Source organism: Manis pentadactyla, chromosome 4 (genome assembly GCF_030020395.1).
Source record: "Manis pentadactyla isolate mManPen7 chromosome 4, mManPen7.hap1, whole genome shotgun sequence".
NCBI lineage: Eukaryota > Metazoa > Chordata > Mammalia > Pholidota > Manidae > Manis > Manis pentadactyla.
Genome location: NC_080022.1, coordinates 44,295,277 through 44,312,992, shown reverse-complemented (window position 1 = coordinate 44,312,992; position 17,716 = coordinate 44,295,277). Strand labels below are relative to the sequence as shown.

Here is a 17,716-nt window from a genome sequence, read left to right as displayed (position 1 = left end):
GACCCTCATGTAGCTCACACCCACTGCTTGATAACCAGCAGGTCACAAGGGGCCGGCAAGGGTGGCAGGTAAGAGAATGAGTTTAAAAGTGTCCATCGACAGATGAATGGATAAATAAAATGTGTATATGCATACAGCAGAATATTATTCAGCTTTAACAAAGAATGAAATTCTGACTCATGGTACAACATGGACTAACTTTAATGATGTTAAGTGAGATGAGCCAAACCCAAAGGACAGACACTGTATGATTCCACTTACATGAAACCAGGAATGGCAAATTCTTAGAGACAAAGTAGAATATTGGTTGCCATAGACTGGGGGAAAGGGAAATGGGGTGATATTATTTAATGAATGCAGTGTCAGTTTGGGAAAGAGACTGAACTTGGGAAGGAAGGTGAAAGTTCTGAAGATGGATGGTGGTGACGGATGCACGGCAATGTGAATGTACTTAATGCCACTTAAGCAGGGTTAAAATGGTGACTTTTAGGTTATATATGTTTTATCATAATTTTAAAGACTAAAAAAAGAGAGAGAGTGGGTTTTAGAGCTCAGACGTCTGGGTTTGAATCCTGGAGCCATTTAGAGCTGCGTGGCCTTGGGAAGTTTACTCAAATCTATGCCTGTTTCCTCCTCTAAAATTGGGAAGGAAATAGTTTCTATATCATAGGATTATTGTGAGGATTAAATGAACCGATATGTGTAAAGCCCTTAAAACATGCCTGGAAGATAGTAAGTGCTCAATAAATGTTAGCTATTATTATTGCTGAGTCTCCTCTTCTGGGTCAGACCCCACCAACCTTCCCGACTCATCTCTCCCCAGCAACTCCTAGTATCTTCCCATACACACTCAGCTTAGATATTGCTGCCTCCAGGAAGCCCTCCCTGATGCCCCACCACCACCTCGAGTCTCCTTTTCTCCCACCACAACCTGGACTGCCCCCATCATAGCACAAGTCACTCTATGGTACCCCATGTTATAATAGGGGTGTCCTCTGTCTCCCCTGCCAAGCTGAGAATTCCTTGAGGGCAGGGAAGAGTCAATTTCATTTTTTTATCTCCAATCTGGCACCTAGCACATAACAATGCCCAGCAGAGGTTGGTGGTTGTCTGGGGCACTAGGGGGGATCTGAGAAGTGGCACAGGGAGAATGGGTGGAGAGAGGAGAAGAGAAGGGAGGCAGGAAGGAGGGAGACCTACAAGGTTTTCTTCATATTCAAGAGAAATCATGGTCATGAAAGACTGCACAGGAGAAATGACCAGTAATATGAACTGAGGCCTATGCCCAGGGATAGCTGGGGAGGGGCCCCCAGCCTGGTGCCCAGTGCCTGGTCAGTACCTCTACAAAGAAGGCCGTGGCAGTAATCTTGTGCTTCTCGTCGCCTCGCTCCAGGAGTGGGATGATCAGGTAGAGGATGCGGCACAGCTCCGGGCAGTAGTAGTGCACCATGGCCCTGGTGGTGGGGAGGTGGGTGGTCCCCTCAGGCTCTCCAGCCCCAGAGGAGCCCGCTGAGTAGGAGTCTAGCTATGACGCTTGAAACTCTGGGCAAATCAGGGTCGCCTGTGTTCCTGTGTTCCTAGGATTTCCGACAGGATCTCAGAGGCCATCTAGTTTAACTGCTTCATTTTACAGATGGGGAAACTGAGGCTCAGAGCAGGAAAATGGCTTGCCTGAGAGTGCAGAGCAAATCAGTATGAGAAACAGGCTTTACGACCACCGACTGCACAGGAACATTTCAGGAGGAAGAGGCAGGCAGGAGAGGATGTGTGGCTCCACTCCCTAAGTGCCAGGCACCAGCTAGATACTTTCATGTTGTTATTGAATTTGATCCTTGCCATTACCTTTCAAAGCAGGATATTGTTGTTGTCCCCATTTAATAGATGAGAAAACAGAGGCATTAGCTGTGACCTGCCCAAGAACCCAGAGCTGGAAAAATAGCGGAGTAGAGCCCCAAACCAGGGTTGCCTGCTCCAGCTGCCTCTTTTATTCTACTAAGCCAGTGGTTCCAAAAGGGTGGCCCCTGGACCAGCAGTCTCAGCATCACTTGGGAACTTGTTAGAGATGCACATTCTCAGGTCCCTACCCCAGAACAGCTGAATCAGAAACTGTGGGGTGAAGCCCAGCAATCAGCACTTTAACAAGCCCTGTAGGTATTCTGACTCATGCTCAAGTCTGAGGAGCACTGCACTCGGCTCCATTAATCAGTGAGTCCAGGAAATGTAGCAGCCAGACATAGAGTCTGGAATAAGACAGCCTGGGTTGAAGTCCTACCTCCACCACTAGCTGTGTGACTTTGGGCAAGTCACTTAACTTCTCTGGGTCTCAGTTTCCTCATGGATAAAACCAAAATAATAATAATGCTATTTCCTCAGACATGTTAAGGGTTAAGTGGAATACTCCACATACATACACCTCTTTGCATGGTGCCTAGAACAGAGTAAGTACCCAACAAACGCAATTGTATCTTGAGACCCTCCACCCCCCCCACCCCACCCCCAAAGAACACCATCCTGAGCAGTTAGGGTGCAGGGCTAAGAAACAGGATCTTACTGCAGGAGCCACATCATTGAAATCAAGGTGCCCCCTCCCATCCCCATGGGAGGCTGTGTATAGTCGGGGGCACTGAAGAGCTCCAGTCTGAGTCAGCAGGTCATTTCCCAGCTTTGCCACTTCCTGGCTGTGTGACCTTTGGTACATAGATGCCCCTCTCTGTCCCTGGCAGCCTTCTCTGCAAAATGTGCATTAATAACTCCTGCCCCACCAGTCAACATAGTGGTAGTCCAAGTTACCCTGTGTTGTCTTACTATACTCCAGGGGCTGTTCAAAGTGATTTATTTAATCCTCACCCTAAAGCTCAGAGGTGGGTCTTATTATTTCTGTACTACCTATGGGAAAACTGAGACACAGAGTGGGGAAGTAACTTGCCCTGGGTCACACAGCTGGGAAGTGGTGAGCAGGGATTCAGACACAGGCAGACCGACTCAGAGGCCATGCTCTCAACTACTTGGCTGTATCACAATTTCTGCATTAGTGTGGGAACTAAACTCCTAATGCAGTGAGAAAATGTGCTTCATAAATAATCTATGTGCTCTGCAACTGCCAGGGACACTTATAACTGCAGGTTGCCTCTGCAGAATGTGTGCCATCTCTCACCTCTGCAGTATACCTGCCAAAGTAGACAATACTTGGCTGGTTTAGAGAAGAGGTGATGAACCGGGGAGGGTCCTGCTCAGAGAGAGATACAAACCCAAGTCTAACTGAAGATACCAGGGTCTCTTCCCTCCCTCTGACCCTTACCCTGGGCCCCGGCCTCACCTTGCCAGCAGGGACACTCCACGGTGGAGGTTCTCTGCCTGCCCCATGAGCTCCCAGCCGCCCTGGTCCTCCACAAAGGTGGCCTCATATGAACAGCCCATCTTCAGCAGCAGGGTTTTCACCACTTTGACCACCCAGCTGCCAAGACAAGGGGGCTGAGGCCTCATGTCACTCTGCCCCAGGCAGGTGGGGAGGCTGCCTCCTCCTGGGCCTCTCCTGCCACCACCAGGGCCCACCTAGCCAGAAAAATTTCTCACCTGCATGTTGTTAGATAGTGGCGCTCAGGATATCCACAAAGGGTGGCTTTTTAAAAATAATTATTAGCTTTGAGAACAAGAGAGTAAACAGAAGCAAAATCCCCCACCTTAGGAGAGAATGCTTTCACCCTCCTTTCCCTCCTGAGCCTCCTGAGGGAGAGGTTGGGGCTGGGCTTCCCCAGCCTCCTGGGCCCCTGACACCCCACAGCTGGGGTAGTCCTCTCTGTTCACTTGGACACAGATTCCTGTCCAGGCCTGAGTCCTTTGCCCACTTAGGACACTGAAGAAGTGATTTCCACACCAGGATGCGCAGGAGTACCAGGGAGACTTTACAACCTGGACCGACCAAGCTGGGACCCAGGAGTCTTTGCTCCTGAAGCTCCCAGGTGAGCTTGAGAAGCCCACAGGGAGGGAGAAGGGGGCAAACATCCCACCACATCCTGCGGTATGCGGAGCATGGCGCCAGGTGTTCAAAGTTGTGTGTGCATATGTGTACATATAACTTCATGTATATATAAACATATATACAAAAACCTTTATTAAAATAAAAACTGACAATGTATGGAATAAAATTTACCTTTAAACAAGTTTTCCAGAAACTTAAACTCACTTAAAGAGTTTATGATGCAGCTGTATACAGACATACCTCAGATGATACTGAGAGATGGCAGTGCTCGTGATTCCAGACAAAGCATCAAAGCATTTCAGAACTCAGGTAATTCTCAGGAATTTGCTCTTAATTTTGGTGTTTTTAATTTTGTGATGACTACTGATTAGTGTGAAAATTCAAGTTGCTTCTGAGGCCAGCGCTTTCGGACTCATGCAAGCTTTGTGCTAATTCTCTGAAGCATGTACTGTCAGTGACAGCCCGCAACCAGCAGTGCCTCCAGAGTTCAAAGTTACACACACGCATAGGGAGAGAGGGAGGCCGACCACAGGTATTGTCCACACCAAGGGCCTGGGGCTCTCCCTCCCCAACTATCCCATCCCCCCTCTTCCCTCATCCCTGAAAGTCCAGGCATTGGGGGAACAGCGAAGCTGAGATTTACATGTTTTTGCTCGGAGAAGGGAGGTATAGCTTCCCTTTCAAGCATTAGCACCCTTTAACACAGAGTGCACCGCCCACGTGTGTGCGTATGTGCTTCACTGTGACCTGACCACCTTCCCTTCCTGGTGTGCCCCCATCTCCAGGGGCAGTTGATCACTTCCTCACTAACTAACTGGCTTGGGGACAGCACTGAACTCAGGAGCTTCTGAGGGCACAACTTCACTCGGAGGTTTTAGACAGGGGCAGCTTTGGCCAGCCCCTCACCCCTCCCTGGTTTGGGCAGCCAACAAGGAATAGGGGTTTCTGAACACGGAACTACATTACCCAGGGTCAGTCCTCTCCACTCGTTCACCATTTCCTCAGGCAGCCTCTGAATTTTAACAAAAATGACCCTGCACATCTCTTTCTCCTCACCCCAACCAAAGATGCACCTGTGAAAGACCCACATGAGGCCCACGCTTTGCACAAAGGCGGACGGGACACTGTTGGGGGGAGGCTGTGGGCAGCGGCCCTTTGGCTTCCCCTTCCTGGAAGATTCTCAGCTTTTCCCCGCGAAGTGGAGCAAGGGCTGCCCTGTCCCTGCCCTGGGCGGAGGCCGACCATCCAGCACGCCGCTGCTTCCACGCGGGAGGCTGCTGCAGGGCACAGAAGCTGGGCCCCATGGGACGTGCTGTCAGGCCGCGTCGGTGGCGTCCGGCCCAGCAGGACTGCGCTCCACCCTCTTCAAAAGCGCCTCCTCTCGGGAGCACGAAGCCATCTCCGCGCACTGGCCGGCCACGAGAGCTCGCCCCTTCCCTCACCAGAGTCTGGAGCCCAGGTGACCCGCCCGGGGTCCACGGCACAGTGACTTGGTTTTCTGCGGCTGCTGTAACACCTTACCACACACTTGGTGGCTTAAAACAAGAGAAATTTATTCTCTGATAGTTCTGGAGGCCCTAAATCCAAAATCCAGGTACAGTAGGGAAACGCTCCCTCCCGACGCCCTGGGGGAGAATCCTTCCTCCCTCCTCGGCCTCCGGCGGCTCACGGCGCTCCTCGGCCTGGGCTGCATCACCCCCACCGCTGCCTCTGCCTTCACGTGGCCTTCCCCGCTGTGTGTGTCTCCTCTTCTCACAAGGACGCTTGTCATCGGATTTAGGGTCCACCTGGTTAATCCAGGATGATCTCATCCTGAGATCTTTAATTACATCTGCAAAGACTCTTTTTCCAAGTAAGGTCACAGTCATGGGCTCCAGGTGGACATCTTCTGGGAGCCACCATTCAGCACCCTACAGCCAGGTCCAGCTTCCGGGCTTTTCTAGTCCCCCTCAGCCTGGCGCTTGCCTGCCTCTGCTTTTTCAGCCCCACAGGCTGCTGTCGGGGCTGGAGAGGTGAAGGTGGACACTCAGGTTCTCTCCCAGCTTCCTCGCGCCAACCTCGGCCAAGCGAAGCCCTCACTGTGTGGAGCTCACACCCTTCATCATGCCATATCATGCGAAGAGAACTTTGCCACCATGTGTTCCTCCTCCTCCTCCAGCAGCTCCCCAGCTTTCCTGGGGTTTGTTTCCCCAGAGCTCCCCAGCTTTCTGATTCAGGGCCAACAGACTGGGGGTAGCTCCAGCGAGTGAGAGGGGAATCAGACTGGTGCCACCGCCTTGGTGCCACCTTATGATGCCATTCTGTTTGGTCTTTACAACACATCTGTGGGGTAGGAATCACTTCCCCCATTTCATAGGCAAAGAAACCAAGCTACTAAGAGATTGAATTAGTTTACCCAAAGTACAAATTACTAAGTGATGGAGTCAGGACCCGAGTTCAAGGTGTTCTGACATCAAGCCCAGCTACACAACTGCTTGCCCTCTGCCCCTCAAAGTGTGCCTTTCTGAGAATAACACATAATAGAAGCCAAAAGAGGGGAAAAAACTACAAACCAGACTATATAAAAATTTTAAATTCTGCACTGCAAAAGACCATAAAATAGTTGCACATTATGTGCCAAACTGAATACAAATGACCATTGATGACCTTAATATATAAAGAGCTCTTACAAATTAATAAGAAAAATCCCAACAGTCCTACATAAAATTGGGCAAAGAACAAGAACAGGTTGCTCACAGAAAAGGAAATATATATGGCAATTAATCTGAACTTCATTACAAGAAAAATGCAAACTAAAATTACAAAAATTATAGCAAAATACCTTTTTTTTCAACTTTCAATTTGGTAAAGATAAAAATGTTTAATACTACATTGTGCTGCAAAGGGATGGGAAAATAGACACTCTCATATACTGCTGGTGGCAGTACCCTCTGGGGAGGCAATTTGCAAGTCAGGTGCTTTAGGAGGCACACCATTTTCCCCTACATCGCTCACTGGTCAAGAACTTTCCCACCACATATTCCTGTCCCACCTTAATATTTAAATGCAGAAACCCTTGATGTACCCATCCTATTTTCAGGAATCCATCCTACACAGACAATCATGTGTGCATAAGGACATATAAACAAACTAACTCACTGAAGCATTGCTTATAATTGCAAAGGGCTGGCTACAAAGTATCTAAATCAAGAGAAGCCTGGTTAAATAAATTACAGTATATTGGAATTGTACATGTAGGGATATTCTTCAGCTGTTAAAAATAAGAAGGCAGCTCTATCTGTAGTGATCTTCAAGACATAGTCTATGCTAACAGCACAAATGTATAACCATATATGTTACCCTACTATTGGTCTAAAAATAGAGAATATAAACATGTACACTTATCTCTGCATAAACCGTCTCTGGAAGGGCATGAAAGAAACTGGTTCTTTTGGGGAGGGTAACCAGGGTATGGGGAAGAAACGACACTCACTTTTAATGTCTTGAGCTGTTTGTCCATGTGTTTATATTACCTATACCAATCAATAATTAAAAATAAAATGGCTTGGCCTTGGATACAAATCTAATACAAATAACCATCTCTAGGGAGGGAGGAAGAAATATGAAATTGTGAGCTCCTTGCGGGAGGGCTGATTGCTTGCTGAGGTCCAGCACTAAACAGTCTGACACACACAGCAGGGGCTCAGAATAGCTGTTGAACAAATTATTGGCTCTCATAAAAGTGTGCTTCTGTTTTCTCATCTAGTCCCAAAGCTAATTTCTGCTGATCAATTGCCCTAAAGACTTTTGGAAGGACCCTTGCTGGAGGCCCACCCCCACGCCCTGCCAGGGACAGCAGGAGCATACCACACAGGGCCAGAGATGGAGGGCTGTGCATCCTTGACATCCTTGCAGGCAGCCATGTGGCCAGGCAGGTTGAGGCCGATGTGGTAATGAACCTGAATGAGCAGCGCCAGCAGCAACTGGGGGTAGATGTGACTCACACGGCCCATGCAACTGCTGATGGACAGAAGCTCACATAGACCGCTGGCTGCCTAGGGGTGGAGGGGAGTCTGGTGGGAGGTCCTGGCCCATTGTCCCAGTACTCCTGGCAGGGGCCTGAACTACTTTTCTAGGAGGCTGGGCCAGAACTTTGCTCTTCTCTGGCCCAGCCTAGGAAAACCCAGATTCCCCCACCCTCACCCCACTGCACTCTGAGTCCTGGGTCTCTGGGTGAGCCCTTCCCCAGAACAATAACAACAGCCTGCCTCTTTGACTTGGACACAACCCTGGAAGAATCATGGTGGAGGAATTCCTTCCCACGTCTTGAGAGGTAGTGTTCACCGCACTGTGCAGATGAGGAGACAAGCTCAAAGGGGTGAAGGGACTTGCCTAAGATCATCCAGCACCTTGGGGCAGAGCTGGGACATGAACCCAGGTTTTCAGATACAGGGTATAGTGTGCCCTGCCTTGTCCTCATTCATACCATAGGCACACAGACCATGAGGAGCACCAATTTTCTCTTCACTTTGGGCCATTAAACCAGGCTGCCCTCACTGTCTTCCCATGTGGCCAGCAGCTAAGGGAAACAAACCCCATCCTTGAGCAGGAACCAAGGAGCACCAATCCTAGGACTCTCACTCTATGCCCACCTTCCTCACACCACTGCCCCTTCCAGATGATGGCTCCCCATGCCAGCCCTCTCAAGTCCTAAGAACTTGGCTTTACTGGAGGTTGGCCCAGGGTGTTCCCTGGGACCCATCTTGCATTCACCCTCCAATTTCTCTACCTGCCATCCAGCTCTGGTCCTACCCCTCACACTCAGCCCACCAAGTCCTCTCTAACTGGCAAGAGGACAATACAGGGGACAGGGGAGGTTATGGGCTAGGGTCACAAGACCTGATGGCTCAGTCTGGCTCTACCATTCCCTGGCCTCTCTGTGGACCTCAGATTAATTCTCTGTAAAGTGAGGTCAATGCTCCTCTTTCAGCCAGCCCACAAGGTGGTGAAGATTCAATGTGACGAGTGGTAAGAATGCTTTATAAGGAAGTGGTCAAGATCTATGCCACCAAGACCCCATCCTGCTGGCCCAAGGGAAAAGCATTTAACTGTGGAGTAAAACAACCTGTGGTATGTTCTCAGGTAAATAAGTGACATGTGTGAGTTAGAGGAGAATAAATGGCAGTTATTTGTACTTTACAGCTTAGGAAGCCCTTACACATACTTTTCCCAGAGGTAAGATAGACAAGGCAGGGGTTATTGCTCCCCATTTTACAAATCTAAATACCAAGGCTGGAGAGGGGTAAGTACATGACCAAGGTTATACAATAATTCAGTGGCAGAGCTAAGACAAACCTTTTAGACTCAAAGCCTTTACATTTTTCAGTAGCTCAAAGCTAATGACTGCCCAAAGAATAGTCTATAGAATAGAGAAAAGTCTCTAGCGATATACCATAGGGCTCTGCTCTTGGCTCAGTCTTGCTCTGATGGTTTATCAATACCATAAGATAAAATTTACTCCAGGCTGTATCTATCTTAAACTATGTTAAACAACAAGCATGAATGAGTGACTCGAGAATACACCCACACACTGATTGAAGGGAGAGTGGATGAATGCCCAGATCAGAGAAGGAATGGGGCTGGTGCCTTATTCATAGACTCAGTGTTGGTGGAGAGAGGTTAGATCAGGTAGAGAAGCACAGGATTCAGAGATAGGAGATCTGGGTCTGAGTCCTGCCACTACCATTCACTAGCTCTGCGGCCTTGGCTGAGACCTAGAATGTGACTGAGCAGCAGTGTCCTCTGTAAACGGGGACCACCTGCTCTTCCACCCATCGTATCTTTATTTGCTTCCCTCCATCAGAGAATGTTTTGCTGAGTCCCCAAGATGTATGAGTGTGCCTAGAACATAGTAGGCACTCAATAAATATTTGTTTAATAAATAAATCTGACCAACAAAATTTTTTGGAGGGTCTACTATGTGCCCGGTATACATTAGACATTGGGGATATCATGCTGAGCAAAACAGGTTCAGGTGTTACGTTCACACATCTCACAGATTAGCCAAATGACTCTTATACTATTTTGTCAAGTCACATCTTGAGTAAATGCTCCCAAGATAATGTATATAAAACAAAGGATGTTATTCAGAGATTTGATCTGGTCAAGGAGATAGGTGAGGAATTCCCTGAGGAGGTGATGTTTGAGCTGAGAGCTGAGGGGTGAGTAGAAGTTAACTTGGTGGAGAGCAGTCTAGGCAGAGGGAGCAACACGTGCAACGGCCCCGCATTGTGTGTATGAAGTTCTGACAAAGACCAGTGAAGCTGGAGCTGTGCAAGCAGGATGACCAGGGAGTATGGCGGTGGCGGGTACAGATGGGGCTTTGCAGCACAGGTAGGAACATTGTTACTCTCAAGGGCAATGGGAAGCCACTGAGGAGGCTGAGAAGGGCAGACATGTATTTCTCAAAGGCTTTTTGGCCACAGTACAGATTGGAGGGGCTGGAGTGGAAACAAGGAGATGAGCAGGGTGTTATCCAGCTGGGTAGGACTAGGGCAGTAGTCACAGAGGCAGAGAGAAATCTGTCTCTGCCTCATCACCTTCTGCAGTCAGAGCCACCTTTCCCTCTGTATTTCCAGGGCTGAGCTCTGAGCCTGGCAATGAGACATGCTTAAACGTTTTGTGTCACTAAATGAATTAATGAGTTACCTCATGTGATCATAACCCACATTATTATTTCCATTTACAGATGCCGAGACCGAATCTCAGAGAAGTGAAGTGACTTGCTCAGGTTACAAAATAGTAATGGAACTAAGCCAAGTTCTCAGACTAAGGGCTGTGAGTCCCCGGTCATTGCCTTTCCCCCATCTCAGGCTGCTGCTGTCACTGTAAGCAGCAGTACTGTTGTCACTCAGTGGATCACAAAGAAGAGCCCAGGGACAGACCTGCCCAAGCCACACCACTACTTATTTGCAGAGCGGGGCACCAGAAGCTGGGTGTGCTGAGCTCAGTAGGAGGGAGGGAGCGAGGGGGGCTGGATGGGGCAGAGATGGGGCAGGAGGGGCACGTCCTCACCGCTAGGGGCACGATGGAGGCCCTGCCCTTCCTGGTAACAGGCTTCTCCTTCAGGCTGGAGATCCAGGAGATCTCGGACATCACAGCTGGGCTTGCACAGGATCAGATGCCTCCCCATCTCTGCTCCATTGCTGGAAGGTCACAGGCAGGGAGGGTTCATGGGAACCAGGGCAGTGGGGCCCACCCTGCCTCCCAGTGATTTTGGGAAGGAGAAGGGAAGATGCCATTGAGGAATGTACACCATTAAGGAATGTTCCAGAAAACATTCCCTAAGAGGCAGGACGCTGACAATTATTGAAAACCCTATTTCCCAGGTATCATGCCAAATACTTTATATACAATTTATTACTTCACCATATATTGAAAATCTGTTGCGTGCTAGGCACTAGGCAAATCTCTGGGCATATGGAAGTGATCAAGATATTCAAGACATTCAAGGTCACTGAATTCTTACAATGACCCTCAGGGTGGGTTGTTATTCCCATTTTACAGATGTGGAGCTGAGGCTGAGAGGCAGGATCACCAGTCCCACACAACACAGCTAATGAGCTGCACTCAGGAAGTGCCCAGGTCTGATGTCTCCAAAGTGTGCTCTTTCCTCTATGCCAAGGGACCCTCTGGGGCCTGCATTTGTCACATAACATCAGAAGCACCCACTCCTGTCCCTTAGAAGGCAGTATGCCAGGCAAGGGGAAGTGTGTGCCTGCCAGCACCAGCCTGTGGCACTCCTGCTCTGGGGAGTTGAAAGCACTAACAGGCTTGTGCACTAAAGGGTTAACAGAACCCTTTCCCCCTTCCACAGGAGCATTTGAACCTTCCATTAACTTCCTAGCTCTGTTCCCCTGGAAACCTGATAAAGATAGTATATCAACTATGTTGCTAGGCAACATTGCTTATGGTAAAAATGACCCGATTGGTAAATTGCATCTGGGCTGGGAGGAACTATAAATTAACTATAAGAACCTCTGGGGACGCTGAGCTTCCCAGGGTGTGGTGACACTTATGACTAGGCTTGTTCCTGTGGTGACCCCAGAAGTGAAGTCTACAGAGTTATTCTAAGAGATACTAGTTCCTGGGAGGCCTGACCCATTTAAGCCTAGGAAGCTCCTGTACCTTTCACCTGGCAGACCCAAGAAACCAACTCTTACACCCATGGCCAAAACTAAGGTGAGGGGAGTGAGGTCTCCAGGGCACAAAATTAAAGAGGCCCTTACTCTCAGGCTTGGGCAAGCGCAGGTGTGGCCCATAAGCCAGGGCCTCCTTAAGTTTTGTCCCAGCTCTGTCTCTGCTGCAGAGAGAGCCCCTGCCACTGCCCTGTTCTATACCCCAACCACTCTGATGCCAGATGTGGCCCTGCTAGTCTTTGAGTCTGAATGATTAACGATTCCAAGAAGCACCCCTGGTGGGCAGTGTGGCCAGAAAGGGTTAATTTCTTCCTGGTGGGATGATGTGGATGTGGCACCAGCCCTTACCATCCCAACTGACCTTTGCTTCTATGACCGACACCAACTCTCCTTAGTAGGGCAACCCATCTCCATAGTTCCACAGTTTTTTACATTTACTCACAAACAAACAACCACCTTAAGGTGTGGATCACATGCTTATTGCCTTGATTCATTCAGAGCTGTGGGAGTGGATTCCTGGGCTGGGAGTTTGGAGCCATCAGACTGCTTTCCCCTGCTCAGGCCTCACCATCTGGCCACAGTCCCTTCTGCCCACCGGATGAGGAGTCCCTGAAGGCTGACAGCATGGTGCATCCTCCTGCCAGGCCCAGGCCAGGTGGCCCTCAGCACAGCTGGTGGAATTACTTGTTATGACCACCCATCTAGGGTGGGAATTTTGCAGAGGTTATTTCCTCTTCTTGGCTATGGGGAAAAACTAAAGCCCAGAGACAGCAAGTGAGCTGCCTAAGACCACATAGCAGCTGGGGGCAGAGTCAGGGCCAACACTCAGACCTCCTTTCCATGGCATCACTAAAAAGCTTTGGGTTTGGAGGTGGTCAAATCTTAGTTTGGGTCCTCATTCTGTGCTTGCTCCCTGAGTGCCTAGGGCAAAAACTTCCCGTGAGTCTCAGTTTCCTCATCCGTAGAATGGAGCTGTTGTGCTAATGAGAGAATGTACTGATGCTCTGCACTGATACCTCACAGTGCTAGGGAAGTGCTTAATGGCTGTCATAGCACCACAGGTCATGGAAGAGGGGCCACCTGGGAGGATACGGGGCTTCTCTGGGCAGAAAGAGGAAGTCAGACCAGGATGGGGTTACTTCAACCCTCTGAGATGTAGTGGCTGGGAAGCCCCTCACTTGGTACCTGTCCAGCGGGAGGGGGCACACGAGCAGGGCCACAACAACCTTGGTCATGGAGTTGCTGGCCAGGAGGGAGACGGGCAACAGGGCCACCACACAGGTCTGTGGCTCCTGGATGTGGCTCAGCTGCACATAGATGCCCTGCATGATTTCTGGGATCTGGGGCACAGCCAGGGCAGCCGTGAGCAGTCAGAGGACCAAAGAGAAGCCAAGGAAGATGGGGAGGTGGGGGGCAGGGAAGGAGGAAGTGGAGATGACAGGATAGAGGGACAGTGAAGAGGAGAAAGAGAGTGCTCAGGACAGAAAAGGGGAGAGGCAGGTGGCGCAGGTTCCTTCCCTGGGTCTGAGCCTGCTGGGCTCCACTGCCCTCCCCACCCCCCACCAGGCTGGCTGAGTCCTCCCAGGGGCTGGTAAGTGAGCTCTTCCTCACCTGCAAGTTGTGAGTGCCTAGATCTCAGTCACCCCCACGCCCTCTGCCCTGCCCCAGTGCTTAGGGCCCAAGCACCCCCACCATGCCCACTGCCAGGCAGGAGGTCCTGAGGGTAGGCAGGCCCTGTGGGGTCTCCCAGTACGCCTCTGCCCCCAGGGCCCTTACCACCTCCAGTGGTCTGTGGCTGTACCGCTCCAGCACGGAGCTGAGAGTGACCTCTGAGGCCAGCTGCCTCGTCTCCCCAAAGTCCTTCCCCTGAGCCTTGAGCCACCTTGCAGCCCTTCCAGCGCTGCTAGCAGCAGATCCTTTACCTGCTGGGGCCCCAGAAAGTCTCCAAATTTCTGAAATAAAGGCACAGAGATACTGACACCCATGCACAGACCCAGAGCGAGCCATATACACATGCACAATATGCCGGACACACACAGAGGTGAGCAGGGAGGGCCTGCACACTTGGTTACTCTGTGAGTGTCAAACAATTTGGGGAGAAGCCACAAAAGAAGGTGTGACATGGCCTGCCCTCAGAACTGGGTGACATGCTTCCCGAAGGAAGTCATAGCCCACATGCTATGGCCCAGACCAGAGGAGGAGGGGTCACTCAGGGTGGGCCCATGTAGGCAGCGAAGGATTTCTGTAAAGGGCCTTGAGCTTGGAAAGAGGGAATGGGAGGAGAAGGCATCAGGGCTGTCCAGCACTGCCCCCACTCCCATCCCTGGAAAGGCCCAGGGTTGATGGGCAGCCGGCAGTCACCACGCAGAATGTCCTGGCACCAGCTGACAGGGTGATAGGGCCCTAGGTTTTGCTTGTTGCTCTTGTACAGCTCATTACTGGTCCTGCAAGAAAAGAACCTTCTCAGTGGGGCCCGACCACCCTTTTTTGTTTTTAACATTTTGTTGAAGGTGGATATAGGAAGTGCATAAATCATAAGTAACCAGCTTGATGCATTTTCACATAGTGAACATATCCATGTAGATGGCACCCAGGTCAAGAAACAATATCAGCACCCCAGAGGCCCCTCCTGTGCTCCTCTTTTGGTCCACAATCCCCCTCCCCACCCAGGGTAACCACTATTTTGACTGCTAAACTCACAGATCAGACTTCCTTGCTGTTAGACTTTCTGTAGTATGTGATCCTTTGTACCTGGCTTTGACTCACCCTGGTGTGGATGAGATTCACCAACACTGTTGCAAATAGCATTGGCTCATTCATTCTTGGTGCCGAGTACATTTCCTTAGTATGAAAATACTATAATTTACTTATATGTTCTATTTCTGATGGATATTTGGGTTGTTTCCTGCTGTTATGCATAGTGCGGCTACAACCATTCTAGTATGTCTAGTCCAAGCCTTTTGGTGACTGACTATACTACATTTGTAGGCATATAGCAAAGGGGAGCTGCTGCATCCTAGGAGAAGCATAGGTTCAGCTTCAGGAGATGCTGCGATTTCCCCAGTGGGGACCAGCTCTGTTCCTGCTGGCAGTGTATGAGTGTTTCAGGGGACTCACATCTCACCAGGACATGGCATTGTCCGTGTGCCTCATTTTCACCATTCTGGTGGATAAGTGGCAATACGTCTTTTAAATTGCAATCCCCCTACTCCTAGCATTCTGATCCCCCTTTTCTGCTTTTTTCCCTGTAGTACTTGTCATCATCTGACTTACTCTATGTATTCCTTGTTTATTTTGCTCATTGTCTCCTGATAACAAGAAGGTAAGCTAAGCAGGGAGGATTATTTAATTAATCAATATTTATTTCTTCAGTGCTGTCTCAGTACCTAGAATAGCATCTGACACATGGTGGCACCATATTTTCTGTTGAAGGAAACACATTTTAGGCACATTTCCTGAGCCCTTGCTGTGGCTGGGCCTGGGTCCTACCTGGGTCCCCCAGGGTATACAAGACACGGGCATAAGAAAGGGCCATCAAGGTAGATGGACCATATGGACTCACTGTGTGGGTTGTTTGTAAAGGAAAAAAGCTCGAGACCTGGAATAGGACAAACCAAAGTTCAGAACCTGGCCTTGCTCCTTCCTATAGTTAAGGGGGCTGGACAAACCATTTTAATTCTTGAGAATCTGACCATGTGGGTTTGGCCCAGGTTTGCCAGATAACATACAGGTTGCCTAATTAAATCTGAATTTCAGATCAACAAATAATTTTTAGTAAATGTTTCAAATGTATCAAAACTTATTCACTGTGTATCTGAAATTTTAATTTAACTGGGTGTCCTATATTTTTATCTGCTAAATATGGTGATACTAATTTGGTCTATACTATTCCTGCCCATGAGCCTAATTGTTCATATGGCTTACACCACCTTCACCCATCACTCAGGAGGTATGAGTGGTTTCTAGGCTGTGGGAAAATCTCCTAGGAGCCAAATCTTTGCCCCAAATTCTAGAAATCAAGGAAAGCAGGGAGATCAGACAGATCCCAAAAGGCTGGAACTAATAATTTGATGCTTATAGGGACGGGAAAAGGGAAACTCTATTTGCAAGTGCCTGTTATGTGTGGCACTGAGCTGGACTCTTTACATAGATTATCTCATTTAGTCTTTTGAAACGTTTATGAGTTACATGCTATCGTACCCATTTTTACAGCTGGGGAAATCTGGGCCTGGACAAAAAGATTGCTTAGCTGAGATCACACAGCTAGGAAGGGCCAGAGCCAGGTCTTATGCCCAGGTCACTCTGCTTCCAGTGCCAAGGTTTAAACAACAGGCCAAGGTCCCTTGGTTCAGACAGAGTTGGGACTGTAGAGAAAGGAAGACGCCAGGTAAGAACTGATCCTGGGCTTCTCTAGGTTCAGTGCCAGCAGGATGCCTGTGTCAGCCGACGTCTCATCACTAGCTCCCTAAGACTAAGGCCAGGGAGTTCCCCCACCTACAGGCTTTAGCCACTCCAGATTCTAAGATAAGATCTGTACTTTGTTCATGCCTTCCATAACTATTCACTGAGCACCCAACATGTGCCAGGCCTAGGGCTAGTCCTTGGGAACACATCCTCGTTCTGCCCTCAAATGGGATCATAGTCTGGTGGGGAAAAGGTACCAGGAAACAAGACAGCAGGGCTGTCATGCCTGGGTGCACACAGCGCCGCGGGAATGGGAGAATCCCCTGGTTCTATGGGGACTAACACTTCACACCAGCTTCCACTGACCCCTTCAGACCCTGTGCTGGCCTCTTCCATCTCCCACCGCTGCCTTTTTGCCAGAGCTACAGTTAATGCCCAGGCGGAGCACCTGCTCAGAAGCCTTGTCTCAGAGGATTCCAAAGGGCTTACGTTTTTGGAGCTCCAGGATGGTGTAAAGGATGGTGATGCCGTCCAGAGCTTCTCAGCCAATCTCCTCATCGGGATTCCCGATGTGCAGGATGAGCCTCCCCAGCAGACACCCCAGTGCCGGGAACCTCAAGGACATCTGTTTGTGCCATGATCTTAAGGACCGAGCCTTATAGGTTCAACAATGTACAGTAAGTGGTGAACAGAGCTGGAGGGTCTGGCCCTGAGCATAGAGCCCTCTGAGGACAGCAAGGGCCACCTGGGACTCTCTGGACTGATGTAGAGGCTCCCTCAGGGCTGGAAAGATTCTCCCTAGGAGGGACCCCCTTCCCAGGGACCACTCACAAAGAAAGGCAGGGTCAGCACAGAGACATTGCTCTTCACGGCCGTGCTGGCTCATGGGTCTTCCCAGAGTTCATCCCGGGCCCCAGAGGCTGTGAGGACAAGGGCAAGACTCAGAGCTTCAGGCCGGAGGCCAGTCTCTGCTGCTGAGGTGGGCAGGCCAGCCTTCAGGAAGCGTCTGGGGAGGTGATAAGGCAACCCCCCATAGCCCTCGTCCTCTTCACAGAACACAAGGATCCGTGGGGCCCAGAAGCAGAGAACAGGACTGCAAGGGCAGAGGGAAGGCAAGGTCAGTGAGGCCAGAGATAAAAGGTAGAGAGTCATGAGG

General features: G+C 49.8%; 1 protein-coding gene across 1 annotated transcript in view; it reads right to left on the bottom strand.

The window, feature by feature from the left end:
- The window catches only part of MROH7 (maestro heat like repeat family member 7), a 46,461-nt gene that overhangs the window by 6,813 nt on the left and 21,932 nt on the right, over positions 1 to 17,716 (bottom strand). The window contains 13 exon segments of the mRNA XM_057499457.1: positions 1,340 to 1,454; positions 3,317 to 3,454; positions 7,826 to 8,013; positions 11,033 to 11,090; positions 11,092 to 11,163; positions 13,342 to 13,496; positions 13,933 to 14,021; positions 14,024 to 14,108; positions 14,463 to 14,470; positions 14,518 to 14,618; positions 17,046 to 17,185; positions 17,392 to 17,432; positions 17,435 to 17,482. Of these exon segments, the coding sequence (XP_057355440.1) occupies positions 1,340 to 1,454; positions 3,317 to 3,454; positions 7,826 to 8,013; positions 11,033 to 11,090; positions 11,092 to 11,163; positions 13,342 to 13,496; positions 13,933 to 14,021; positions 14,024 to 14,108; positions 14,463 to 14,470; positions 14,518 to 14,618; positions 17,046 to 17,185; positions 17,392 to 17,432; positions 17,435 to 17,482 (1,238 nt within the window).